Source organism: Furipterus horrens, unplaced genomic scaffold, assembly GCF_987537825.1.
Source record: "Furipterus horrens unplaced genomic scaffold, mFurHor1.1.pri manual_scaffold_17, whole genome shotgun sequence".
Taxonomy (NCBI): Eukaryota; Metazoa; Chordata; class Mammalia; order Chiroptera; family Furipteridae; genus Furipterus; species Furipterus horrens.
In genome coordinates, this window is record NW_028327187.1 from 118138035 (window position 1) to 118164547 (window position 26513).

Sequence of the window (26513 nt, forward strand, 5' to 3'; positions counted from 1 at the left end):
CTTTGTGCGCCACGTTTCTTTCCTCGCGGAGATCACTGTCTGCGGCGGCGGCGGCGGTCATAAAATATTCACGGTGGAAATTTCGGGTGAACGCCAAGGGCCCTGAAGCGTGGCCCGCTCGGGTAGCTGGCCGTTTCCTACTTCTCTGGACTCAGGAACGAGACGCGCTTCTCTGCATCCTCCCGGCGACGGAAAACACAGCCATTGTTTATGGGCGTCCTGCGCGGCCAGCAGACGGGCAGGTCTCCGTGTGCTCCCCCAGCTCTGCGCCTTCTCCGGCCTTAGACCTGTGGGACGGGCAGTAGGTGCCCTCCCTGCCCCTCGTGGAGGCTCAGAGGGCGGGAAGGGTCCCGAAGGAGACAGAGGAGGACGGGAACAGCGGGCGGAGAAAGAACTGGGGTTAAAAATGCGCCATCGGAGGTGATGAGCTCTCCTATCGGCAGCGACGGCAGGGTTTAACTTTTCTCTTTCTGTGAGCATCTCTCTCCCTTTACGGCCACGCCGGACAAACTTTGCAATGGAGACCCACGCGCGCGTAGCAAGCTCTCGTGTGTTTTTAAAGAGGCGTCGTGCCGATGGTCGCGTGCCTTGTATTTATCCTGAACCAACAAAGACGCTCTGAAGGAGCCTTGACCTGGGGCGGTGAGCCCCCAGTACAATACTCAGATGATGTATCATGGAGTTGTACCCCTGAAACCTGTAGAGGTTTGTTACCCACTCTCTCCCCAATAAATTCGATGCAAAATAAATATTTTTAAAAAAAGGACCTTGAAGACACGCCCTTACCATCCTTTTCCACGGTTCCGCTCGTGGTCCATGCGTGCGTGCCCAGGCCCCCTTTCACCGCCGTTGAAGGGCCTTTCAGAGGCAGGAGACCCTCCCTGACCGTGTGCGTGGCTCCCACGTGCGTCCGCGCACACCGTCTCGCCGGCGTCTTCTGCCGTCTTGGGCGGTTCTCCCCACCGTTCAGATCTCAGCGCGGCCCCGTCTCTTGTCCTCCTGCAGGCACGGGGACATTCGGGCGCGTGCAGCTGGTCCGACAGAAGAGCACCCAGGATTTCTTCGCCCTGAAGGTCATGAGCATCCCCGACGTGATCCGGCTGAAGCAGGAGCAGCATGTACACAACGAGAAATCGGTGCTGAAGGAAGTCAACCACCCGTTCCTGGTCAAGCTGTGAGTGCACCCCCGGCCCCGTCCCTCCTCGGCGTCCTCACCCGCCCCGGGAGGCCACGTCTGGGGTCTCTCCCTCTTTCTCCTGGCTTGTCGCCCTCCCCGGGATCCCGAGCAGGGGACAGAGTAAAGCCGCAGCCTGTGAGCCTCTGTGTGTGCAAAGCTACCTTGGCTTCTGACCCTGCAGACCTGACCCTGCAGGGGCCACTGCCCCCAGCGTGGCCAGATCCGCAGACCCAGGCACCAGCTCCTGACGTGCACACCTCAGGCCCCGGCTCCTCTCCCAGGCATCTCTGACACCCAGGCCTGAGGTGGGAGAGGCGCAGCCTGGAATGGAGAAATAAATCTCTCCCCGGGCCACTTGCTCCTAGAGAGGAAGACCCCTTCCCACCATGTTCCTTTTTCATGGCTGTATAATATTCCACTGAATGGATGGACCGTGTCCTTTTTCATGGCCGCATAATATTCCACTGAAAGACTGGTCCACATTCCTTTTTCACGGCTGCGTAATATTCCACCGAATGGATGGACCGCTTGTGTTTACTCATTCATCCATGGATAGACATTTGGGTTTCCACTTCATAGCTGTTGGCACTCTCTGCCTCCCACCCAGGAGGCAGAGAGTCCCATGCCCACAGCGGGTCTCTGTCCCCTGCTCGGCAGCTTCTGCTGCTCCCCACCTTACCCAACCCATCTTTTCGGGCCTGATGGCATAACTCAGCGCCCCCCCCCCCCCCGATTTCCTGCACTGACCTTACCCCGTTTCTTGACCCGCCCCCCCAACCTTGCTTCCAGCAAAGCATTCTTCACTTCACAGCCTCGATGCTGCTTCCTACCTGCCTCACCAATGGTCCACGTCTCTTCTTTGGTGGGCACACTGTCTTCTTCATGGTTGCATAATGTTCCACCAAACGGTCGGGCCGCGTGGTCTTTTTCCACGGCTACGTAATATCCCATGAAATGGTTGCCCCCGTGTGCTCCCTTTTCATGGGTGTGTAATATTCACCAAATGGTGGGCGCGCCTTCCTTTTTCGTCGCTGTGTGATATTCCACCAGATGGCCGGGCCTTTGCGTTCCCTTTTCATGGCTTTGTAATATACCTCCAAATGGTGAGGCACATCACATTTTTTCATGGCTGCGTGATAATCCATCAACCAGTGGGCCATGCGTTCCTTTTCCATGGCTGTATAATGTTCCACGAAATGGCCGGGACACGGTCGTTTTTCATGGCTGCGCAATATTCCACCAAATGGATGGTCCTTGTCCTTTTTCATGGCTGCATAATATTCCGCCAGCTGTTTGCTGCGTTCCTTTTTCATGGCTGTGTCATATTCCACCAAATGGACGGACTGCATTGTGTTTATTCATTCATCCATGGATCGACATTTGGGTTTCCACTTCATAGCTATTGGGACTCTCTGCCTCCCACCCAGGAGGCAGAGAGTCCCATGCCCACAGCGGGTCTCTGTCCCCAGCTCGGCAGCTTCTGCTGCTCCCCGCCTTACCCATTACATCTTCTCCAGCCCGATGGCACAACTTGGCGCCCCCCGCGCCCCCCGCCCTGATTTTCTGCACTGGTCTTACCCCATTTCTTGACCCGCCCCCCAACCTTGCTTCCGGGAAAGCATTCTTCACTTCACGGCCTCGATGCTGCTTCCCACCTGCCTCACCAATGGTCTGCGTCTCTTCTTAGAAACCTACGGGGGTGTCTGGGGTGGCCAGAATCAACCCCCATGACTCAGTGTCCTCTGAGGGGCTCGGAGTGGCTTCTCTTTCTTCTCTGTTCTCTTCCGATGCTGCTGTATCCTTTGACCCACGGTAGAACATGGGGATTCGTCCAGCGCACCTGCCCGTATGGAGATAGTCTTCTCTGTTATGCCCTTTTTTAAAGATCTTTTTTTAAAGATTTTATTTATTTAATTTTAGAGAGAGGGGAAGGGAGGGAGAAAGAGAGGGAGAGAAACATCCATGTGTGGTTGCCTCTCATGTGCCCCCAACTGCGTGATATTCCACCAAACGATTGGGCCGCGCACTCCTTTTACATGGCTATGTAATGTTCCCACTAAACAGTGAGGCACGTCCCCTTTTCCATGGCTGCATAATAGTCCACCAAATTGTCAGGTCGCGGTCCTTTTTCATGGCTACATAATGTTCCACCAAACTGGTTAGTCCACAGTCCTTTTTCATGGCTGCGTAATATTCCATCAACCAGTGGGCCATGCGTCCCTTTTTCATGGCTGCGCAATATTCCACCAAATGGCTGGGCCATGCACTCCTTTTTCATGGCGATGTAATGTTCCCACTAAATGGTGAGGCACGCCCCCCTTTTCGTGGCTGCGTGATATTCCACCAAATGGTCGTCGTCCCCCCTGCGCACGCTCCTTTTTCACGGGTGCATAATATCCCACCAAACGGTGGGCACACCTTCCTTTTCCATGGCTGTGTGATATTCCATCAACCAGTGGGCCATGCGTCCCTTTTTCATGGCTGCGCAATATTCCACCAAATGGCTGGGCCTGCACTCCTTTTTCGTGGCTATGTAATACTCCCACCAAATGGTGAGACATGGCCCCTTTTTCATGGCTGCGTGATAGTCCACCAAATGGCCAGGCTGTGTTCCTTTTCCATGGCTGCGTAGTTTTCCACCAAATGGTCCTTCTCTCTCTCCTTGCCCCGTGTTCCTTTTTCGTGGCTGCGTAATATTCCACAACTGGTTGGTGTGTTCCTTTTTCATGGCTGCATAATATTCCACCAAACGGTGGGCACACATTCTTTTTTCATGGCTGCATAATATTTCACCAGCGATTGGGCCATGCGGTCCTTTTTCACGGCTGTGTGATAGTCCACCAAATGGCCAGGCCGCGTTCTTTTTTCATGGCTGTGTAATATTTCCACCAAATGGTGGGGCACACAGTCTTTTTCATGGCTGTGTCATATTTCATCAAATGATTGGGCTGCGTAATATTCCACCAAATGGTGAGCACGCTTCCCTTTTCACACTGTGTAATATTCCACCAAACGGTGGGGCACACAATCTTTTTCATAGGTGCGTAATATTCCACCAAGTGGCTGGGCCACGTGTTTCTTTTTCATGGCTGCATGATATTCCACCAGCCGGCTGGGCCGCACACTCCTTTTCCACGGCTGCGTAATATTCCACAAAATCATCCCCCCCACGTGTTCCTTTTCCACAGCTGCATAATATTCCACAAAAAATCATTGCCCCCACCACGTGTTCCTTTTTCACGGGTGTGTAATATTCCACCAAATGGCTGTCACAGCTCCATGATATTCCCACCAAATGGTGAGGCACATCCCTTTTTCATGGCTGCGCAATGGTCTGCCAAATGGCCCGGCTGTGCTTTTTTTTCATGGTTGCGTAATATTCCACCAAATGGTCGGGCCACATGGTCCTTTTTCACAGCTACATAATATTCCACCAACTTGTTGCCCCCACCCCCCGCGTAATATTCCACTGAATGATCGGTCCGCATTCCTTTTTCATGGCTGTGTAATATTCCACCAGACAGTGGGCACACAATCTTCTTCATGGCTGCACAGTGTTCCACCAAACGGTTGGGCCGCACGCTCCTTTTCCACGGCTGCGTAATATTCCACAAAATCGTTGCCCCCGCATGTTACTTTTTCATGGGTGCGTGGTATTCCCACCAAATGGTGAGGCACATTCCTTTTTCATGGCTCTACAATAGTCCGCCAAATGGCCCAGCTGTGTTCCTTTTTTCATGGTTGCATAATGTTCCACCAAATGGTCGGGCCGCATGGTCTTTTTCCACGGCTACGTAATATCCCATGAAATGGTTGCCCCCGTGTGCTCCTTTTTCATGAGTGCATAATATTCCACCAAATGGTGGGCGCGTCTCCCTTTTTCGTGGCTGTGTGATATTCCACCAAATGGCCAGGCCTTTGCGTTCCCTTTTCATGGCTGTGTAATATACCTCCAAATGGTGAGGCACATCACGTTTTTTCATGGCTGCGTGATAATCCATCAACCAGTGGGCCATGCGTCCCTTTTTCATGGCTGCGCAATATTCCACCAAATGGCTGGGTCATGCACTCCTTTTTCATGGCGATGTAATGTTCCCACTAAATGGTGAGGCACGCCCCCTTTTTCGTGGCTGCGTAATATTCTGCCAGCTGTTTGCTGCGTTCCTTTTTCATGGCTGCTTAATATTCCACCAAATGAACGGACTGCATTGTGTTTACTCATTCATCCATGGATAGACATTTGGGTTTGCACTTCATAGCTGTTGGCACTCTCTGTCTCCCACCCAGGAGGCAGAGAGTCCCATGCCCACAGCGGGTCTCTGTCCCCAGCTCGGCAGCTTCTGCTGCTCCTCGCCTTACCCATCACATCTTCTCCAGCCCGATGGCACAACTTGGCGCCCCCCCCCCGCCCTGATTTTCTGCACTGGCCTTACCCCGTTTCTTGACCCGCCCCCCCAACCTTGCTTCCGGCAAAGCATTCTTCACTTCACGGCCTCGATGCTGCTTCCCACCTGCCTCACCAATGGTCCGCGTCTCTTCTCAGAAACCTACAGGGGTGTCTGGGGTGGCCAGAATCAACCCCCATGACTCAGTGTCCTCTGAGGGGCTCGGGGTGGCTTCTCCTTCTCTGTTCTCTTCCGATGTTGCTGCGTCCTTTGACCCGCGGTAGAACTTGGGGACTCGTCCAGCACACCTGCCCGTATGAAGATAGTCTTCTCCGTTATGGCCTTTTTAAAAAAATTTTTTTTAAAGATTTTATTTATTTAATTTTAGAGAGAGGGGAAGGGAGGGAGAAAGAGAAGGAGAGAAACATCCACGTGTGGTTGCCTCTCATGTGCCCCCAACTGCGTGATATTCCACCAAACGATTGGGCCGCGCACTCCTTTTTCATGGCTATGTAATGTTCCCACTAAACAGTGAGGCACGACCCCTTTTCCATGGCTGCGTAATATTCCACCAAACAGTCGAGCCACACAGTCCTTTTTCACAGCTGCATGATATTCCACCAAATGGCTGGGCCTGCGCTCCTTTTTTGTGACTATGTAATACTCCCACCAAGCGGTGAGACACGTCCCCTTTTTCATGGCTGCGTGATAGCCCACCAAATGGCCAGTCTGTGTTCCTTTTTCATGGCTGTGTAGTGTTCCACCAAAGTGTCTCTCCCCCCGCCCCATGCTCCTTTTTCATGGCTGTGTAATATTCCACAACTGGTTGCTGTGTTCCTTTTTCATGGCTATGTAATATGCCACCAATTTTTTTGGCCCCCTGCGTTCCTTTTCCATGGCTGCATAATGTTTCACCAAACTGGTTAGTCCACAGTCCTTTTTCATGGCTGCGTAATATTCCATCAACCAGTGGGCCATGTGTCCCTTTTTCATGGCTGCGCAATATTCCACCAAATGGCTGGGCCATGCACTCCTTTTTCATGGCGATGTAATGTTCCCACTAAACGGTGAGGCAGGTCCCCTTTTTCGTGGCTGCGTGATGTTCCACCAAATGGTCGTCCCCCCCCTGCGCACGCTCCTTTTTCACAGGTGCATAATATTCCACTAAACGGTGGGCACACATTCCTTTTCCATGGCTGCGTGATAGCCCACCAAATGGCCAGTCTGGTTCCTTTTTCATGGCTGCGTAGTGTTCCACCAAAGTGTCTCTCTCCCCCCGCCCCATGTTCCTTTTTCATGGTTGCGTGATATTCCGCAACTGGTTGCTGTGTTCCTTTTTCATGGCTATGTAATATGCCACCAATTTTTTTTGGGCCCCCTGCGTTCCTTTTCTATGGCTGCATAATAGTCCACCAAATTGTCAGGTCGCGGTCCTTTTTCATGGCTGCATAATGTTCCACCAAACTGGTTAGTCCACGGTCCTTTTTCATGGCTGCGCAATATTCCACCAAATGGCTGGGCCATGCACTCCTTTTTCATGGCGATGTAATGTTCCCACTAAATGGTGAGGCACGTCCCCTTTTTCGTGGCTGCGTGATATTCCACCAAATGGTCGTCGTTCCCCCTGCGCACGCTCCTTTTTCACGGGTGCATAATATTCCACCAAACGGTGGGCACACATTCCTTTTCCATGGCTGCGTGATAGTCCACCAAATGGCCAGGCTGGTTCCTTTTTCATGGCTGCGTAGTGTTCCACCAAATGGTCTCTCTCTCTCTCTCTCTCCTTGCCCCGTGTTCCTTTTTCGTGGCTGCGTAATATTCCACAACTGGTTGCTGTGTTCCTTTTTCATGGCTACATAATATGCCACCAATTTTTTGGTCCCCTGCGTTCCTTTTCCATGTTGTCAGGTCGCGGCCCTTTTTCATGGCTGCATAATATTCCATCAACCAGTGGGCTGTGCATTCCTTTTTCGTGGCTGCATAATAGTCTACCAAATGGTTGGGCCACAGTCCTTTTTCATGATTATGTAGTATTCCACCAAATGGTTGGACCGCATGTGTTTATCCATCTATGGACAGACATTTAGGTTTCCACTTCTCAGCTTTTGGGACCAACACTGTTGTGAACATGGGTGTTCCCGCTTCTACAGGGCAATTTCAGTATCTTAATTCTCTTCCCTGTTTGTGGAGGGTACGTCAGCGTTTTCTCCCCTCTTGAGTTTCTTTTCTTTCTCGGTTTGTCTCATGCGCTGGCCTTCCTCCTTCCTACCCGCATCATCATCAGGGCACCACGTCCAGCCGTGTGGCAGGGCCCCTTCTGCCCCTTTCTCTGCGATTAAAGAGCTCTGCCCATGCACGTCCATCTCTCACACACACGGTCTGGACGTCGGTACCACCTCTCACACACTGGTTTTGCTTCCTCCTGTTCCTCCCTCCACGTCATGGAGAGCCCCTTGGGCGTTCTGGGGGGGTCACCTTTCGGGGTGTTCTGGGGGGCGACACCTCTCAGGAAGCACCATCGGGGGAGAAGGCGTGCTGAAGGTAAGGCCAGGTAGGCTCACCGTTCCTTGCTGAGGAGCTGGGCCGCGCAGGCTGCGGCGCTAAGAACAGGGGCCGGACGTCGGTCCAAGGCAGAGGTGTGTGCATGTGCGCCCGTGCTCCAAGAATCATGCTCTGGTCCCCGAGGATCACGCCGGCTGCTCCCGTGTGCCTCACGCCTCCTGAGTTCCGCTTGTCCAGCGCCCGTGTGGCTGCCTCCGGAGCTAGTCTATCCCTTGTTTGCTCTTGGTCCGTTCTGCTCCGACACCTCCCAGGCAGGTCAGGGTCCCCCCGTCCAGAGACAGAGTCCTGACCGTCCTCATGGCCTCTTCACCTGCACGTCTGGTCGCGGCTCCGCTGGATTCCCACCCGGGCTTTCTGTTGGCTTTCTTCCCCCTCCCGGACGCTGCCTTTCCCTCGTCTCAGCCACGTCTCAGAACCGGTCCCGTTCACCGTCACCTCCGCCGCCGCCCTTCCGTGGGTCCACGTCCTTTCGCTCCTCGGCCACTCCTGACCTCCCCCGGGGGGCCTCTCCCGGCCGTGGAAACCAGGCGGGCTTGGCTTAGCCTGCGCATCCCGGCCGCGGTCTCTCTTCACGCGCGCGGCACAGTGCCGGCACCGCCCTGTTTCCCTGGCTGCAGACTGGGGCTCGTGCCTCAGTTTACAGCCTTCTTGTATGTCCCCCAACCCCTGCCCCTTGCCCCCCCAGCCTCCTTGGCTCAGAGACGCATCCTACCCCCAGGTCATTCCCAAACCAGCTGGGTCTGCCCTGTCCACTACGGTGCGCCCACGACAGGCTGCCGCGTGGTGCACAGTAGGTCCTGACTCAACGCTGACCCACGCAGAGAAGGAAAGAGCCAGTGAGCCGTGCAGGTCGGTAAAGACGAGTTCTTCCCTGACACAGCTCAGGATATGCAATCACCCGGACAGCGGGCGTTAGATCCGAACGCACCTCTCTTTCTCTTACACTGGGGTTCAACCTCATCCGCTTTGCTTCTGCACTTGTATTTTTTTTAATTGAATTGATTGACGTGACATCAGTTAATAAAATTATATAGGTCTCAGGGGTACAAATCTGTAACACATCAGCTCTATATTGTACTGTGTGGTTGTCTCCCCAGGTCAAGTCTCCTTCCGTCACCATTGACCCCCTCCTTATTTTGTCCATGAGACTTCACATGGGAGTGAAATCATTTGGTACTTTTATTTCTCTCTCTGGCTTATTTTTAAGAGTTGGAAGCAGCCCGAGTGCCCACCAGCAGGCAAGTGGGTAAAAAAGCGATGGTACGTCCACCCAGTGGAATACTACGCAGCCATGAAAAAGGAACAACGCTTCCCCTTTGCACGGATGGACTTGGAGACCTCTATGCTCCGTGAAAACCACTTTTATTTTCCTACAGGTTCCGTGCAAGGGCCTGGGTCTTGCCAGTCATGAGGATGATTTGACCCCAGGGGGCCTTCTTGCGTCAGTCCTGTAATTTCCTAAACTCAGATTTTAATGTATTGGGGGCCCCACAGAGGTGATTCTGTCAACGCACAAGCCCAAAGCGGTGCCTTACTGTTTGTAAGCATGCCGGGAATGGTGATGGGAGTCTCGCTTGGAATATTTTAATTCTTACCATTCATAACATGCAACTCTTCACAAATGCGCGCCACAAAAGGAAAGTCTTATTCTTGGAGAGTCGAAGGACCGATGGGCCTCAGGACTTGTTTTTTTTTTCTCCTCTTTCATGTTATTTCTTGGACGGCAGTGATTTTGAGGAAGATGGAGGAATCGGAATCGGGGCTCTCGGGAAAGATTGATTTCACGGCCACCGTGTTTCACTGATGACAGAGCATCTTTCGTGTGGAGCCTGTGTCTGCTCACGGATGCGGTCTGTGTGGAGACCAAAATGGCTGAAGCCGTGTAACAGCGTCTTTTGTGCGCATCACAGGGTCTGTCCACGTTGGGAATGATTTTATAGGGAGATGTGTGGACCCGCCTTCTCTTCCCCCGACCTGCAATCACTCCGTGCCCGGTGACGTTGGGGTCATGAGGGTCTCGTTCCCCGTCTCCGTTTCTGACAGAGCCTCCCAACCCCCTGGGAATTTCCTGGGAGCCGTCACGGTGTCTGCGGTGAACGAGGTGGCTTTTGGACCTCCCCTAAGGACAGGGACTGGTTGCCATGGGGGCCAGACAGGTGATGAGACGGTTGAAGCTGCCCGTCCGCCCCTGACCTCCTGGGAGCTGCAGGTTGAACCCTAACCCCATACGGCTGCTCTGCACCCCACGTGATGGACGTAGAGAGTTTCTGGGTGCAGGAACAGCTGGAGGTGTCGGTGGGCGAGGCCGTGGGAACCTGCTGCTCCTTCCCTATAGCGGGACGTAGGCAGCCCTTCCGTCTCCCTGCTCCTGGGTCACCTTCTTTTATAAGAAACCGGGGACCTAGGGAGGAGCCCATGTCTCTGGGCTCCGTGACCCCCTCTAGCAGACTCCCTGAACGTCGGCGGGGTTAGGAGAGCCTCTGGCGCAGAGCCTGCCGGTTAGAGATCCAGAAAGAACCGCGGTGTGGCCGTGGGTGCCCGAAGGGGGCTCCGTCTTGCGGGACAGAGTCCTTGCAGAGCTGGGCAGTAGGACACCCGGCTGGGTCACAGAACGGCCCACGTGTTGCATTTGAGGGCAGAGTCACAGACGAGGGGTGCAGACTCCTCGCCGCTGGAAGCCAGGCGACCGCATCTAAGACCTGCGCCTCGCGGCTCCGTCCCCCACAGCCTGGCCGGCACCCCCACTTCGTGAGGACGGACCCAGCCTCCTTGTCCCTGGATCGCGAAGGCTCTTCCTATCATCACTTTTACAGCTAAGGGTCTGCAGGCTCTTAAAATTGTTAACTCCCTGAGATGCCCCTGAAGGGTGGAAGGAGCCGGCTTTGGGGTGCAGGGGGGCATTGCTTTCAAGAGCCAGGGAAAGGATATGGGCTGCCTATTATCCCGGATGTGAAGAAATGGGCGCCTGAAGCCTGTATGCGTGTCTGCGTGTGCGCGCCTATGTATTTAATGGGTTGTCTATCCTGTGCCCTTTCCACCAAACTCACAGTTGAGGGGGATGGTAGCCCCAACTTGGAGTAGTTGGCCCATCGCAGGTCTTTTCAGTGGCTCCGCGGTGTCCCCAGAGCCTAGAAGACCAAGCCTCTCCTGCTGGGCTCTCGTTCACTCTGCTGTCTTCCCTGCCCCCGAAGAAATGCAGACTGTCACCTGTTGACACCAAGGCCGGTGTCACCGGGACCCTAGAACCGTGACACCCTCGCTGGGTTCTCAGCTCGCCCACGGAAGGACCGGGCGGCCATCCTGCATCCGAGAGACTGAGCGTGCGTCGGGAAGGGTCCCCAAGGCACGTCTTTGCTCCACGAACCGTTGTCCAAAGCAGACAAGGAGGGCCGGGGGACCCACGGAAACGGACGCGCCCCAATTTTAAACGAGAGGAGGGCAGGGGTGTCTGCTCAGTCTCGCTCACTAGAGACGATTTCTCCAGAAAGCGGCCACGAGCGCTCCCGAACACCCTTCCTGGGTCCCGTCCCTTCTTGCCTCAAGACCGCATACCAGTCACTCAGAGAGGGTCTTGGGCACAAATGTAGTAGCAACGCAGAGAAGGCAGCAGCGTTACCCAAACCCTATTGGAGGGGAGCTATGGTCCCCCAACTGCATCCTCACCTGCAGGAGGCACCTTTAAATGTGCATTGAGGGGAAGGCTTTTGTCCCTACGATGGGACCCACATTTCGCCAACATGGAGAAGCAATGTCATGGGCAAAACAGACCCGCAGGGGCCATTGAAAACAGGGCGTGGACTTGTATTGGTCCGCTCTTCTTTCTTAAAACAGGGCTCTTCCTGGGCATGGAAACACGGATTGCTCTGACGAGGACCCGTATTCCTCTGGACACACGTATCTGTTCATTCGCGTGCCGTGGCTTCTGCGCTCCTGACCACGGCACGTGCTGACTTCTTTGTGATTCTCTAGGTGTTCGCCAGCTAGCGCCCCAAAAGCTGTGGTTTTACGTGACTTTATGTCACCGCGTGGCCCATCCCCGCTGAGGCTGACGTGCCTTCAGCATCTTCCTCCGAGCCCGCGGTCTGATCTTGGTGCACAACGCCCTGGGTGCCCCCGCTTCTGCCGGTCACGGAAGAGTTCCCCGCCAGGCACCTTCCCTGGCTGGCCCCACGAAACAATATTTTCACCGAGACGTCTCCCAGGACAAAGGAAATAAAGGAAAGGATAAACAAACGGGGCTCCATCGAACTAAAGAGTTTCTGCTCAGCAATGAAAACATCAGCAAGACGAAAAGGGAACCAGCCGTATGGGAAAGCATTTGCCAATGACACCTCAGACAAGGGATGGATCTCCAAAATATAGAAAGAACTTATACATCTCAACACCAAGAAGACAGATAATTCAATTAAAAAACGAGCAAAGGACCTGAACAGATACGTCTCCAAGGAGGACATGCAGAGGGTCCATAGGCACATGAAAGGATGCTCAGCATCACTGGCCATCAGAGATGCAAATTAAAACCGCAATGAGGTCCCACCTCACGCCGGTCAGAATGGCTCCTGTTATTCCTATTGTATCACAAACATACGTGTGTGTCCATCAATTCCTCTCAAGAACAGCCCCGTTGGTTCCAAAGCTGCCGTCTCTCTTTGCCGCGGCTCCGTCACATGCGAACATGCTTTCCCCACCAACGTCTCCCTTCCTCTCTCCACGATTTCTGAAAGGCGCACAGCACTCAGCATCCTCCCTGCTCCTTTCTCCCACCCAGACTTTTCTTTCGCCTCCTCCGTTCCTGACAGCGGTCTCTTCTTCCAGTAACAGAGCGCGCCCGTGCCTTGGCAAGGAGGCTGCCTCTCCTGACTCCCGGGCGCCTCGCATCCGTAATTGGTTAGAAATCTCTCGCTTCGCAGTCCCCTAATGGCAGTGTCCGCTGGGGGCGGCAGTCCGTTCATTCGCTGCGCGTTTCCGGGCGGTGATGCTGTCAGCCCCCCTGAACGGGGCGTGATCCCTGGAAAGGTGCCCACGGGCTACGCGTTTGCTACACGGGCCCAAGCAAATGTCACCCACAGGACAGCTTGAAAAAACAGATGTATTTTCTTCCCGTCCTGGGGGCTGGAGGCTGGGACCCAGGGGTGCGCAGGGCCGGCCCCTCCCGAGGACTCTCTCCTGGGCGTGTGGGCGGCATCTCCCCGCTGCGTCCTCACACGGTTGTCCCTCTGCGTGTGTCTGTGTCCCCATCTCCTGTTCTTAGAAGGAGCCCCGTCCTGTGGGGTCAGGGCCACCCTAGTGACCCCGTTTTACCTGAATCACCTCTGGAGAGACCCGCCTGCAAACGGTCCCGTCCTGAGATCCTGGGGGTTGGACTTCACGATATAAACTTTGCAGGACAAATCCAGCCCGTAAAACGCTGTTAGCCAGCATTTCACCAACACACGGTATTTATTCTGACACCTTTGCGCACATAAGGATACTGTTATCTTAACATGTATCGGTACGCGTGACATCAGTTCTATCTGTGCCATGTTTTCCAATTTCTCTGTACCCGGAACACCTGTCTAACCAAGCATAACACCCGGAAATAGCAGATCTGAGTATCTGTCGCTCTGGGTGACTCTCCTAACAATTATCCACACCTGCGCCTTAATGCGCACCTCTGCGCATGCCCCCATGGCCACGCACACCTGTGCCTAGTGTACACCTCTGCGCTCACCCTCCCACCCACGCACGCCTGCCTCCGAATGCGCCGCTGTGCCCCGCCCTCCCCGACCGCCCCTGCCCCCGAATGCGCAGCTGTGCCCCGCCCTCCCCCGTGCGCCCCTGCCCCCGAATGCGCAGCTGTGCCCCGCCCTCCCCCGTGCGCCCCTGCCTCCGAATGCGCCGCTGTGCCCCGCCCTCCCCGACCGCCCCTGCCCCCGAATGCGCAGCTGTGCCCCGCCCTCCCCGAACGCCCCTGCCCCCGAATGCGCAGCTGTGCCCCGCCCTCCCCCGTGCGCCCCTGCCCCTGGATGTGCACGCTGTGCGCTGCCCTTCCCTGTGCGCTCCTGCCCCCGTGCGCCCCTGCCCCCGTGTCCCTCCGCGCACGGCCCTCAGTCCCCGCCCTCTCCGCAGGTTCTGGACGTGGCACGACGAGCGCTTCCTGTACATGCTGATGGAGTTCGTGCCGGGCGGGGAGCTGTTCAGCTACCTGCGCAACCGGGGCCGCTTCTCCAGCAACGCGGGGCTGTTCTACGCGGCCGAGATCATCTGCGCCATCGAGTACCTGCACTCCAAGGAGATCGTGTACCGGGACTTGAAGCCGGAGAACATCCTGCTGGACAGAGACGGGCACGTGAAGCTGACCGACTTCGGGTTCGCGAAGAAACTGGTGGACAAGTAAGTGACCGCGTCGCCCCGCGCGCGCGCACGTACCCCGCCCGTCCCTGTCCGCAACCACGGATCAGCGCTCTGTCTCTCTGCGTTTTTTCCTTTCCTTTACAGCTCTGCACATGATTGAGATCATACAGTACTTGGCTTTCTTTGTCTGATTATCTTGGAAGCTTATCCATGCTGTGGCCAATGGCTGATTGGTATCCACTGATAACCACTTTTTTTTTTTGAAATCCATTTATTCATGGACACTTAGCTGGTATAGTAATAATGCCGCAGTGAACTTGGGGGTGCAGGAACCTCTCTGAGATCCTGTCCTTACTGCCGCCTTTTTCACAGCTGCATAGTATTCCATGGTGTGAATGGGCCACAGTTTTCTATCTGCTCATCTACTGATGGGCACTTGGGCTGCTTCCAAATCTCGCAACAGCCAGTAACGCTGCGATCCACATACGGGAGCACACATCTTCAAATTCCTGTTGGGGGTTTCTTCAGATAAATACCCAGAAGTGGAATCACTGGATCAAAAGGCAGCTCCATGTTTAGTTTTTCGAGGAAACTCCATCCTGTTTCCCACTGCAGCTGCCCCAGGCTGCATCCCCACCCCCAAGGCACGAGGGTCCCCGAGTCTCTGCATGCTCGCGGGCAGTTGCTGTTCGTTGATTGATCGGTAGATGGCCATTCTGACAGGCGTGAGCCGATGCATCTCAAGTTAGCTTTTCTTTTTACTGAAATCTGTGAGTTAAGAAGCTTTTTCTCCACACCCACCCATCCCCCACTTTTTTTTTTGTTGTTGTTCTTGCTATTTGTTTTATTTTTTTATATCCAACAGAGAACCACGGTGAAACCCCAGGTCTGCTCAGCCCATCTGCTGGTCCATCTCTTGGGCAACTTCCAAAACCATATTGTATCTTCTCCTTGTCCTCCCTTCTTAACTGTTGCGGGTTACCCGTAAAATTAGTTTATTTAAACGAATCATTCTTTATTCTGTATCGCGAGTGGGCAGAGCGGGATTTGTTTAATTCGCCGTGTTTGACAAAAACAGACTTTGGGTACAAAACAGTGAGGCCATCTTTCAGGTATTTTTTTTTTAATTGATATCTTGCTTTTTATTTCTTATAGTAACAAAACAAAAAAAAGAAAAGGTCCTCTTGGTGAACAGAGAGTTCGTTAGTTTTAGTGTTTTCTTACATAAATAAAAGTATCGCACAGATACTGTGCATCCATATTTATTTGTGTTTCAGATTAATTCTGAAACTGGGATGTAGGTTGAACTCTAATCTATAGTTTCATTGAGTCTAGATTTCCAAAAACGGAATTATTGGGACAAACATTTGCATCGTGATCAGTACCAGAGAATCGCCGTGACTGCGAACCACCACCTAAAATAAGTTTTTTATATCGTTCCGTATAAAATACCTTTTGGCTTCATTTACCGCTTTATTCAACTGGGAAAGAATGGCTGTGACTCACAGGCCTGAGTACATAATACCGAGAACCCCAATCACAGGTGACAGTGAATATCATATTCGCTGCAGGAGAGCAGCAGAAATCCTCAGCCACAGATTCCCAAAAGGTAACAATTTAGCAGGATGCACCCACAAGAAGGGGGACTTCCTCCTGTTATGTCAGGATTGCAAAATCAATCAACGTGATGCACCCCATTAAACGAAGGATACAAGACGCTCTTAATGTTGTAAACCTGATGCATTTACGCCCAGGGAGACCCTTTCCAGAACGCAGTGGGGTGTCTCGTGGGGTCTGTCCCTGTGTTTTGAATGCAGTTCTAGACTTTTAATGCAAAGGAAGGACAGAGAGAAAAGGGTGTCAGAGGGAAGGATGAAATGTTCTTATTTTGCAAGTTGGCTTTTCCCCGTTTTCATGTCTGCTCTTCCCTTTCTATTAGGAGCTCCGTCGTTTGGGGGTTCTTTTACCTTGGTTTTTATTGTTGGTTTTTTTTTTTGTCGTTTGGTTGCCGGGATAAAATGTAAGCTTTCTTCCTCATCCTCCCTGACGGGTCATGAAATCACTTGGTCCGTTGGGCGTTACGGGCAGGCACACCCGGACAGCGCCGTCCGGGACGCGTTCGTGCTAACATCGCCGCGCTGCGGGTGACAATACGCGTTCGTAAAACGGGACCATTTTAGTCCTTTACGTCCTGAAAGTTCTGTTCCTTCAGAGCAGCCTCGTCTGCTACGGATCATCTTACTCACGTGTGTCTCTACGTCGACAGATGACAGGTGCCGTCACCGCCACACGCCGTCGGGACGTCGAGAGGTCCTGTGAGTGTCTGCGGCCACGGGTTTGAGATCCCAGGCGCGTCTTATCCTCACGGGGCCGTCTGAACCGGGGCCCTCCCTTAGGCTCGTTCCCGGCGGCGGAGGTCGCTTCCCCTGCGCGGGCGTCCCCAAAAATCCGTCCACATGTTTCAGCCACCGCGTCCAGTATTGTTTCTTTATTTAACTTTTTAAATGCGTAGCATGAGGTTCCCATGGGAGTTTCTCGGTGCGTGTCCAGGGCTCAGGGGCTGCACTTCACACAGGCAAGACCCTGTGTTCCTCCCACGGTAGACGCATCTGTATTTCTGGGGGACCTGATGTGGGGGCGTTTTATGCCAAGTTACTGACCTCTGATGGTTTGTTAGCCAGGGGCCGCCCCGGGAGCCTCTCCTGCCGTTCCAGTCCACCTCATTTCCCCTTAGGGAGTCCCACGGGTGACCCCCCCAAGAATAAAGCAGGTGAAAGAACAGGTGTTTTCCCGGAATCCTGGGAAGACGTCAGGTTGGTGTTTAGAACATGAGTGCTGCCCCCTCTACGCACCCCGCATCTATTTTTAAATTCATTTTATTTGCCAATCTGATTCCGAAGAACCAGGGAGAACACGCTTCTCAGAGTCACTTGATTAAAGGCAAAAACCGTGAATACCCTCTAGCACCCAGTCCACACTCCCATTTCCCCCAAACACCTACAATAGGTCTTTGTCTCCCCCTGCCAGGGAGACTCTGACCAAGGTTTCTACATTGCATCTGGCGGATTTCTCTCTTAGCTTTCTGTAACCCATCACGTTCCCCTCCTGACTCTTCCCCCCCCCTTTTTTTTGACCATTTACTTGGGAACAGCCCAGGTCCCTTGCCTGGGAGGAAAGCTACAATCTGGTGTCGGTGGCTTGTCCCCTTCTAGTTTCCTGTCCCCAAGAAGCCTTGTCAGCGGGCGGTGAGATCAATGAGCTACATCAGTGAGATTCTGGGTGTCTTCCTTCCTCCCTGACCCCCGCCCCCCCCCTTTTTTTTTCTTGAAGATGCAGGTTATGCTGTGTTTCTTTGCTTGCTTGCTGTTGCATCCATCACGAAGTGTGCACAGCGCCTCGTTCTGCCACAGGTGGGCGGAGATGTCTGCTCAGTGCGTCCAGGGGTTACCAGTCCCCCCCCCACCTTCATCCGCACGCTTACCCCCCTCAGCATTGGAGCTGGGCATGCAGGATCCCCCCGTGCCGGTGGCCATGTGCCAACACTGCATGTCGGTGGCCACACGGTGATCTTCTAGCCCTCAGCCATCTCTTCTTCTGTAAACATCCACTTCCCCTCATCAGCCATCGGATCCGCCTTCCCGTAGCATCTCGGATGACACACACGTTCGTCCTTTCACGTTATTTAAGGATTTTCAAAACCACGCCCTGGGGTTCCCGTGCCCTCACGTGGTGCCAGTACCGTCTTCATATTTATGTCTCTCTTGGCCGTCATGGCTTAGACTCAGTCTTCCTCTGTGCTGGTTTTAGGGGGGCGCCCTAGCGGTCGCATGCTTCTGTATGTTACAAAGTACCGCCCCTGATACTGCAGAGCAGAGGGGCCGATGCATTTTTTGAAAAACATCGCTCCATGCCCAGAAAACAGGCTGTGGCCCCATCGCCACCCGTGCCAAGGGCTAGTACATTCCAGCTCGCAGGTGGAATTGCTTTGTGCTGCCGTCTCTGTTCACGGAAGCCCCCCCACGCGGCGAGTAGGGACGCGAGGCGCCTGTTGGGTTATCGGACCCTGACACCGCTCCGCCGGTGAGCCGGGGTCGTTACTGCCCCTGTGGGTCTTGCTTTCGTCGGCCGTAAAAGGAGGGGAATGGTCTCTACCTCCTGGAGTTGAGTTGTTGAAAGGATTGGAAGGATCTGGTCGTCGGAAGGGAGTTGGTTAGAATAGTTTCCGGAGCATCAGTTGCATTGAGTCCATGGGAGGTGCTCTGATGTGATCAGGATCAGTATCATGGCCACCATCATCATCATCGTGATCACCATCGTGATCACCTTCACCACCATCATCACCACCATCCTCATCATCACCACCTTCTTCATTATCATCACCACCATCACCATCATCATCATCATCATCACCATCATCACCACCATCCTCATCATCACCACCTTCTTCATTATCATTACCACCATCACCATCATCACCATCATCATCATCATCATCACCATCACCACCACCATCATCATTACCACCATCACCATCATCACCACCTTCTTCACCACCATCACCGTCATCATCATCATCATCACCATGGTCATGCACGAATCGTGTCCCTCCACAATCCATGTGTCACCTCTTGAACCCCCAATGCCCCTGGATTCGGGGGTCCTGCCTTGAAGAGGTTTTAAGGGTGAAAGGAAGTCATGAGGGCGGAGTCTTCACCTCGCAGGACTGCCGGCCTTGTGAAAACTTGCTTCTCCGACGTCTGGAGACTGGCAATCCAAGATCAGGGTGCTGGCCCCTTCCGGGCGCCATTCTCCTGGGTTTTACGTGACCGTCCCCTCCGTGTGTCCTTGCCTGACACAGAGAGAGAAGTCTGTCTGTCTGTCCCTCTTTTTTATACGGACCCCAGTCATTCAACGTGTCCCATCTGAGTTCAGTATGACCTCCTGTTAACTGCAGCACACACTTCCAAGACCTCGTGTCCCCCCGAACATCCCATTCACAGGAACTGGGGTGATGACGTTGGGGGAACACAGTCCACCCCAGTACAGATGTCCCGTCGGGCGCGGGGCGGGGGAGGCAGAGCCTGGGAGCCTTCCCCACCGCTGTTTGGCAGAGCACCCCGTCTTTCCGGGGTCCGCACCCTCTCCCACCCCTGCCGCTGCGGCACCGAGTACAAGAGAAAACGGAGAACACGGTGTCACTTTGCCTTCTGCCCCAGAGCCAGCCGAGCAGAAGGGAATCAGGCCAGGTCATGCATTATTCAGGGCCCACCCAGCAGTGGTCTCCCGATGACGCCCGGGCTGCCTGTCTTGTCAACGTGTTTACTCTTTAGGGCCACAGCCGTCTCTGGACATCCCAGAAGACTTGAGGCTTTTTGTGGGACTCTTCTACCCAGACAGGGTATCCGGCTACCCGGGGCGACGGAGAAACGGGGACTTGACCCAGCCCGGCCCCTCGCCGTAGGATGGACCCAGCGAAGAGACTCACCTTTCCAAACGTAAGGGGAGATGCCGGACGGAAAGCCGATGCCGTTACCTGCGGCCGCCTCCGCCTGCTCTTTAATATCAGCCGGGAGCCGGGCTTCCAGGCAGAGGCAGGTGATGCTGGGGGAGCTCCCACGTGTACCCCATGATGATTTCATAGACACGGTGAAAGGGTTGCCACCATCAAGTTCATGAACACATCCGTCACTTCACACGGTTACCATTTTATGCGTCACAGTGAGAACGTAGCAGGTTTCACGGGTAGAAGACAATATTGAACCTGTAGTCACTTTGCTATTCATGAGACTCCCCAGAACTGAATCCTCTGACAGCTGCAAGTTTCTGCCTCTGGCCCACATCGCCCCATCTCTGGCATCCCCGCGCCCCCGTTCCTGTGAGCTTACCTGTTTTAGATTCTGCATCTACGGGGGATTTTCCAGGATCTGTCTTTCTGTCTCTGCGGCTGCCGAATCTGGCACATGTCACATCCGTGACTTCACATACTCCGTGGTCTTTGAGTCTGGCTTCTCTTATTCAGCATGTTTTCCAGGTTCATCCATGTTGTCGCCTGCGTCTCCGTTTTCCATGTTCCTGGCTGCGTCCTACTCCATTGTTTGGACGGACTCTATTTTGTGCCTCCGTTGACCAGCGGATGACTCCTTTTTTAAAAATCCTCACCCAGAGGTAGGCTTATTGATTTCAGAGAGAGAGACAGAGACACATTCGTGTGAATGACCTCAATCGGTGGCCTCCCCTACGCGCTCCGACCGGGAACCACATCCGTGACCTTGGCCTATGCCGTGACCAGGAACCAAATCAAACCTGCAGCCTATTAACGTATAGAACGAGGCTTCCACCCACGGAGCTACCTGGCGAGGGTTCTTTTTTTAAAAATAATTAAGATCTAATCAATATAATATTAGTTTCTGGTATCAACCGCAGCGATTTGATCTAGGTATATACTGCAGAACGACCCCCCAGCCTGAATCTCATCAACTTCCTTCTCACCAAGGTCTGGTGATAAGTTTTTCCGTCTGTGCGCTGAGCCGCTTCCGGATCAAAGACAGCGTGTTGTTATTAAATCACTCGCGTCCCCAGCTGTGACTTCTAAGCGGGAGGGAGTCCCTTTACCTTTGCGCAGGCGCGAGCTTTCGTTAGGAAGATTCTCCCCTTGGGGTTCGGCGGACCGGGAGGAGAGCAAGGCCATCGGCCGGGCCTCGAGCACCAAACCCAGACACGTCACCGAAACGTCACCCGTCTGTAGATGGTCAGGAACCGCCTCTGCGCTTCTTACGTGTCAAGAGAATTCTCTTAGAAGGAGAAGACAGGAACCCTTTCCTCGCGTATTGGACAGGAGACCTCGGAGGGCTGACCCCCTAAACAATAATGACACCCCACAATTCTGCAGAAAGCCCGCTCAGCTGTTGAGAATCTGGCTTCCAGCCCGCTGTCCTCTAGGTGGAGCTAGAAGCTAATTTTGGGGGTTTTTCTTTGCACATGGTGGTTCCTCCGTGGAGAAAATGCGGCCAGGCGCTCTCTGCCCCGTGTGAATTCCTGATATCACTGGGCCCTTCCCTGCGAGAAGCCTCTCGTGCCGCGGGAGGGACGGTGACCCCACCGCAGCAGTGCCCCCCGGCGCAGGTGGGGAACACCGGCAGCAGCTGTTTGGAGTTCATTCCCCCGGCAATACACAAGGCTCAGCCGTGCCCGCCGGACGCCCAGGCAGACTCTGCTGGGGGTCCCCAGTTTGCAAGGGGACCCTGTGGCCAGTTGGGGTCACGTCACCGCCTGTCTCCACGGGGTACAGATGGTGAACCCATATTACAGTTCAGGGACTGTCCCATTTCTGTTCCCCCTGCCCCGTAAGGAATTTCATTTTCTTTTATCCACTGTTTTTTTTTTTTTGGACGCCAGAGTCATTTTTTTTTTAATTTTTTAAAATGTATTTTCAGAGCGAGGGAAAGGGAGGGAGAAAGACAAGGAGAGGCACACCCACGTGGGGTTGCCTCTCGCACGCCCTCCACGGGGGACCCGCCCAGCCACCCGGGCTTGTGCCCTGACTGGGAATCGAACCGGCGACCCCCTGATTCGCAGGCCGGCGCTCAGTCCGCGGAGCCGCACCCGCCAGGGCCACATTCCCTTATTCATGTCATTTTCAGGCAGCAACGCACATCAGCTTGGCAACCGTTTGGCCCCACGAATGCAAATCCTGAAACCTATTTCTATTCTGTTGGTTCTGCGGTGCGTCGCGTGGAGACAGACTCTACGTGGCTCTTGTTTTCTCTTTATTCAGCTTCCGTGTCTCTTTTGATTGGGGCAGTGGATCCATTTACGTGTAAAGGGGTGATGGATGGGTCACGTGCCTTAAAATCGTCGGGGGACCTCTGTGAACTACCCAGTTTTATGACCTCTCTGCTGTTCACCCGAAAGTAATGCAGAATACTATTGAATGCCAACTGTCATAGAAAAATAATGTGTGTGTGTGTGTGTGTATATAGGTAATTTTAATATCTGTATAAGTCTATGCATTTTTTTTCTAAATTCTTTTTTTACTTTTTCCGTCACGGTGGCCATTTGCTGTTTGCTTAGGTGCCTTTCGGGTGCGAGGACACAGTTCTTTCCTGGACACCCGTAACAAGGCCCCGTGCGTGGCCGGGTGGCACTGACTGTCTCCGGTTCCCTCTGTCTCCCCAGGACGTGGACTCTCTGCGGGACGCCCGAGTACCTGGCCCCGGAAGTCATCCAGAGCAAGGGCCACGGGAGAGCCGTGGACTGGTGGGCGCTGGGCATCCTGATCTTTGAGATGCTTTCGGGGTGAGTACAGGCTTCCCCGGGGGGACGTCGGGACATGGTCTCCGTCGCTTTGGCGCCTGCTCCGTGAGCCCCCGGACGGGGCGGTCGGGTGGCGTATTCTCGGGGCGGTGTTCCCACCCCGGGGCCGCGCCGCTGAGCACGTAGGTGCTTCCTAAGACCAAACCCACGGCCGGGTCCGGCACCCAGCGGCCCACACACACCTGTACATGTCTCCATGCTGGGCCTATGTGCCCCCCTCTTCCTCACGTGTGATCGTCGGGTCTGCAGGGACTCTGTGGAGCTGCGTAAGTTACCCGGCAGACACACGTCCATCAACCAAACATACTTTCGGGCTTTAGGAGAGGGGAACCCCAGATTGGCGTCGAAGGCCGTGTGGAAGGTCACGTCTTCCCCTCCTCATCCAGCTGCCCCAGCAGCTGCCCGGCGGTCCCGTTGTCATGGGGATGAAGCAGGGACGTCCGGCTTGCGCCCAACACGGGGGTGCTGCCTCTGCCAGAGCCGTAAAGCAAGCATCTCGGGCGTGGGGACTTGTCCCCGTCCTGCGTCCTGCGTCCTGTGCACAAAAGGTCCTTTCCCGGCCCTGACGGGGCCGTGGACAGCGATCCAGCCTGGGGCGTGCCGGGACCCTTCCTGCCGATGGTGGCCCGGCTGCCTCTCTGTGGACCACCGGTGCCACCGTTTGTCCCTGGAAACCTCCCCTGGAAGCCGGAAAGAAAGGCGGACAGAGGCATTTTTCTGCACGGACGGTCCGGCCGGCCAGAGGGGCGTCTATGCAAACTGGGGTTTGTTTTTTCTTCCTGTCTTTCCTGCATCTGTTTATAAGTCATCCATCTATCTGTCCATCTGTCTTCTTGTCATTGTCGATTAGGTATTGCCTGTCATCTCTCTACCTGCCTGTCTCTGTATCTGTTCATCTACCTGTCGGTCTGTGTACATCCGTCAGCATCTGTCGTCTGTTACCTCTTCTTCTGTCTTTGTATCTACCTATTGATCTACCACTTATAGCATCTCAAACTAGCTAGCTATCGTCAATATAGATCTATCCATTCACCTATGGCCTATTCCGTCTATCAGTCTGTTTATCGATCATCTGTGTATCCATTCACCTATTCTGTCTACGTCTGTTATTTCTCCATGTACCTCCCTATCAATCCATCATCTCTCTCCCTCTTTCTCTTTATCCACCCTCTTGATGCTCCGGAATCTTCCACAAGTTCCGTCAAAGGTCTCCGGCAAATCACGCAGACCGCATTCCTTAGCGCACGGCCCAGTTCCAGGACGCGCCCAGACAGAGACAAAGGGCTGCCGTAACTCGGGGCTTGGGTCCCTCCCTCGAGAAGACGCAGACGGGGTTCCGCCGCCGTGCTATCGATCAGCTTCCTTTCCTGGGGCGTCCGCCCGCTTTCCTTCTGTCATATCAGCCCCACCACTAGAGGGCGGCGCGGCCCGACGACCACGCGATTCTGGGTCCAATCATTTTGAAACGGAATGAAGTTCCCGTGTGTTGGCCTTGGTGTTTGATCAGAATAGTACAGAGCGTCCCCGTGCGCCACGTTTAAGGACTGAGCACCATTCTGTCTTTCTCTCTCCGTGGGTCGCTTGAAGCGAGGGTTTCGCTCTTTTAGGCAGTTTAAGAAAACAAACAGTTGTTGGGTAAAACCCGCTGTGTGACGATGGTAGGAAATCACATCGCACGTGGGACTTGATAACGGGCTGATAGCTGAGGGTCCTCGTTTTCCCAGAAGAGCCTGTAGGGGGGCATTCCGGGTGATCTGCGTCATGGAATGACTTTGAGCCGTTCTATCTAAAGGACCGTGTCTGGAAAAACACTCAGAGGGGTCAGACATGCTTTTAACAAATAATATTCACTTGATTGGGGCGACACAGATTCATGAAACTGTATCGCTTTCCTGCGGACAGTTTGACGCGATGCCATCTGTGTATTACATTGTGTCCGCCTCTCGGGTCAAGTCTCCTCCCACAACCCCCTGGATTTTCTTCTCGTTTTTATCCGTTTGAGCCAAACGAAGGACGTCCCTGGACGCCGGCTCCCACCGGGCGGATAACACGCGCCTCCTCCACGGGCCTCTCGAAGGGGAGATTCGGGGGTCTGGCCTCGTGCCCACGGAGCCTTTGTTCTCCGGCCGAGGACAATTCTCTTAAGTGGCTTCCAGACCACCAGTCAACCCCCGACACTCAGCGTCTCTTCCGAAACGTACAGAATTCATTTGAAAACAACGAGAGAATTATTTTTGCTCATGGAACTTTGCCGTCGTGACCCAAGATTTCCACGGCTTGTTTCTCTGACTTATAAGACTCCCTTTGACAAACTCTCGTGAGAGGTTATGAGGCTAAAAAACAACGAAAACCAAAAACACATTAAACAAACAACCAGAATAGGAACAGAATCAGAGGTGTGGGGATCATTTGGGGGGTTATCAGCTGGGAGGGGGAGGGGGAGAAATGAGGAAAAGGTGCAGGGACTAAGAAGCATAATCGGTTGGTACAAAATAGACAGGGGGAAGTCAAGAATAATATAGGAAAGGGTGAAGCCAGAGAACTTACATGCATGACCCATGGACATGAACTAAGGGCGTGGGATTGCTGGAGGGAAAGGGGTACTGGGCAGAGGGGCGCAAAGGGGAAAAAAACTGGGACACCTGGAATAGCCTCATCAATAAAACGTGCGTTACAAAATAAACATGTCCTGGGTGAGAATTAAAAATAAAAACTGTAAAGTTATGGACTGCCGGAGCCAAACAGATAGAAGAGCCTCAGCCTTCCTGTTCGCTGCAGCTCCTCCATATCTGTTGAGGTCCTACTGTGTGCCCCGTGCTGCCGTCTGGGCGAGGAGCGCAGAGGCGTCCCGTCGGGGTCCAGCGGGGTGACATTTTTAAGTTGCCCCTTGGAGCTGGTCACAGGGCCCCTTGCCGGTGGCCTGGTGACGCCCGGCCCGTGGGAGTGTAGCCGGCCACGCTTCCTGCCGCGTGGAGGACGGCCCCGTCCGGCGTGTCCCCTGACGGGACCCCACCGTGCCAGGACGGCGAGCACGTGGAATGACTCGGGTCCCGCCCGCGCGGAACAGCCGGAGCCGCGGTCGCCCCCCGGGGATGTTTCCCTTCTTGCCGCCCGCCCGCTAAAAAACACATGCGTGTCCTTCCAACAGGTTTCCTCCGTTTTTTGACGACAACCCGTTTGGCATTTACCAGAAAATTCTTGCCGGCAAAATAGATTTCCCCAGACATCTGGATTTCAGTGTGAAGTAAGTGAAAAGTTTCCCTCCTCTTCGGGAATGTTTATTTTTAAAGCGTGAAAAAAAAAATCTCGCCGGCCAGGCATCTGGGAAGCAGGAGAGCACATTGCACGATGGAGGGTTTTGTGTTTAACCTTTTTTCGGAAAGTCATCTTTTCCGTGGACAGGGGGACGCGTCCTCCGTTCCGCTTGAACGGCATTTAAGCTGCTCGTGAGTCTGCGCTGTCACGGGTCCCTTTTGATATGGACTCTGCACGCTACTGACATTTAGCCCATCCGTGCGTTGGCTCGTGTATTTTAACAGGAGAGACGCTTGGGTGTTTGGCACGGACGGTCCCCCCCTTCTCCCGCTCGGTTGGCAGCTGGCATCCGTGGTAATGACTTTAGCAGTTCTGTCCTCTCGCCGCTGCATGAATGATTCTCATTCTTGCAGGGTTTTTTAATTTTATTTTTTCAGGCTGAGATTTCTCAGGGATCTGCACGTTGCTTCAAGAATGTGTGCATCGCT

At 54.0% G+C, this 26513-nt stretch overlaps 1 protein-coding gene across 1 annotated transcript in view; it reads left to right on the forward strand.

Annotated features, from left to right (window-relative positions):
* Positions 1–26513, forward strand: part of PRKX (protein kinase cAMP-dependent X-linked catalytic subunit) — a 46524-nt gene that overhangs the window by 15735 nt on the left and 4276 nt on the right. Inside the window, exons 2-5 of the mRNA XM_090264330.1 lie at positions 1006–1174; positions 14233–14496; positions 22633–22752; positions 25919–26014. Of these exons, the coding sequence (XP_090120456.1) occupies positions 1006–1174; positions 14233–14496; positions 22633–22752; positions 25919–26014 (649 nt within the window). The remainder of the gene's footprint in view (positions 1–1005; positions 1175–14232; positions 14497–22632; positions 22753–25918; positions 26015–26513) is intronic.